At 48.1% G+C, this 1,725-nt stretch overlaps 1 protein-coding gene across 1 annotated transcript in view; it reads right to left on the bottom strand.

The window, feature by feature from the left end:
• Positions 1-1,725, bottom strand: part of CABIN1 (calcineurin binding protein 1) — a 210,814-nt gene that overhangs the window by 141,575 nt on the left and 67,514 nt on the right. The window contains exon 23 of the mRNA XM_025199243.1: positions 625-888. Within this exon, the coding sequence (XP_025055028.1) occupies positions 625-888 (264 nt within the window). The remainder of the gene's footprint in view (positions 1-624; positions 889-1,725) is intronic.

A 1,725-nucleotide genomic window follows, 5' to 3' on the forward strand; every position in this document is an offset into this window, starting at 1 on the left:
AAGAATACATGAAATAGCCTTCGCCTAAGATGAATAATGGTACCTTTCATTCTGTTGTATGTGGATGTTCACAAAGGTAGCATTGTCAGTTAAAAATCCTTCGGACTATTAGATTTAAAATGGAAAATACTGTAATACAGTAATGTTGCATACAATGTGGCCTTGAATATGTTATACACCTTGTTTCTGAAATGCAGAATAAAGGGAAAAATGATCTCTCCTTGTAGTAAGAGTGCTGTTACATGTTACAATTTGCACATGCTAATTCTATGGAATGTAAGGTGGTATTAAAGTTCACACATGCTGGGAGCAGTCTCTTGTTAAGGATTAACAACCTCTCATGTACACAGCTCTGACTTGAGCTGTAACACAAGCTACCTAACACTAGCTGGAGATAATCCTCACCTGAACAGGCATAACTTTGAGATGCTCAGAAAGCACTTCGATCGTCTTTTTCTATCTTAGTGTGCAAATGCTTCCATCTTAAGAGAATTTAACACATGGAAAAGGTAATATCTAACAACACCCTAACTGAGTAGCAACAGCTAGGGAACCAAGTCTGTTCATCGTTCTGTGCACAGGCACTTTTGATTTCACCTGACAGAAGCTTAAGGAGCAGATCCTACCTGCTGCACAACCTCAGGGGGAAGTTCTGACTTCCACTGCTTAAGCTGTCGAGATGCAAAAGAATGAAGGGCATAGGACATGGTGCCATATTCTATCCAGAGAGAGAGATTGGAGCAGTCAATCTCCAGAGCTCTTTTGAAGCAGTTGAGGACAGGGGTAGAGTGCTTCCAAATGGGCCCATCACTCTTCAGCTCATTGGAGTTCAGCTTGTCCTGAATTCGACTTGCTCTAGCTAGAGCCATTCCAGCCCAAGAATCAAACCTATGCAAACAAGAATGCCACAGTGAGTAATTGACCCATTAAGGATCTTGAATGATGAACCTGAACTTTTACTAGTTCTCCAGATATTTTCTTCTTTTCTCTCACTCCAAAACACTATTCCTGAAGCACCTTTTCTTTAAGTTTTACTGATGTCATTAAAATTATTTCTATTTATAGGTGCATCAATACATTGGTCCAATATAGGATCAGTACCGCTATGAAGAAAACTGGCTGTATAGGATATCGGCCTGATGGGGCTGATAATTTTGCAATAAGTGCCCATGGTGTGCGCAGCCACAGCGCAGCATTCAGGCAGCGAGGAGCACAGCCTGGCAGTGTGGAGAATTGCCTTCAGCTGGTATGTCTAGTGTGGTGGAAGGGGATGGGGGGAGGTGTGGAGGGGGCAGATCAATGCTCCCCGCGGCGAGGGAGGGGGCAGGGGCAGGCCAGGGGGGAAGCGGAGTCGCAGCTCATGGGGGGTTGGAAGAGGTGGCTCCTGCTGCTGCTTGCACCCCAGGAGGGCATGGGGTGGGGTGTGTGCCCCCTGGATCTACATGAGGTGCACTGCAGCCAGGGCTGCGCGGGGCTCTTCTTGGCGGGGGCTGGGCTTGGAGTGGGTTCTAGCAGCACTGGGATGATGCTGCATCCGCCCCAAATTTCGTTGCCACTTCGCTCCCAGCACTGCTGCCGCCAGCCACCTGGTGCAGCCACAGCTCTTCCCGGTGCATGGGTGGAGGCAGGGTGTTGAACCAGGGTTGTGCTGGGTGGCTGGCAGTGGTGGTGCTGGGAGTGGAGCGGCAGCAATATTTGGGGTGGATGCAGCATCCTCCCAGAGCC

Source organism: Alligator sinensis, unplaced genomic scaffold (genome assembly GCF_000455745.1).
Source record: "Alligator sinensis unplaced genomic scaffold, ASM45574v1 scaffold505_1, whole genome shotgun sequence".
Lineage (NCBI taxonomy): Eukaryota > Metazoa > Chordata > Crocodylia > Alligatoridae > Alligator > Alligator sinensis.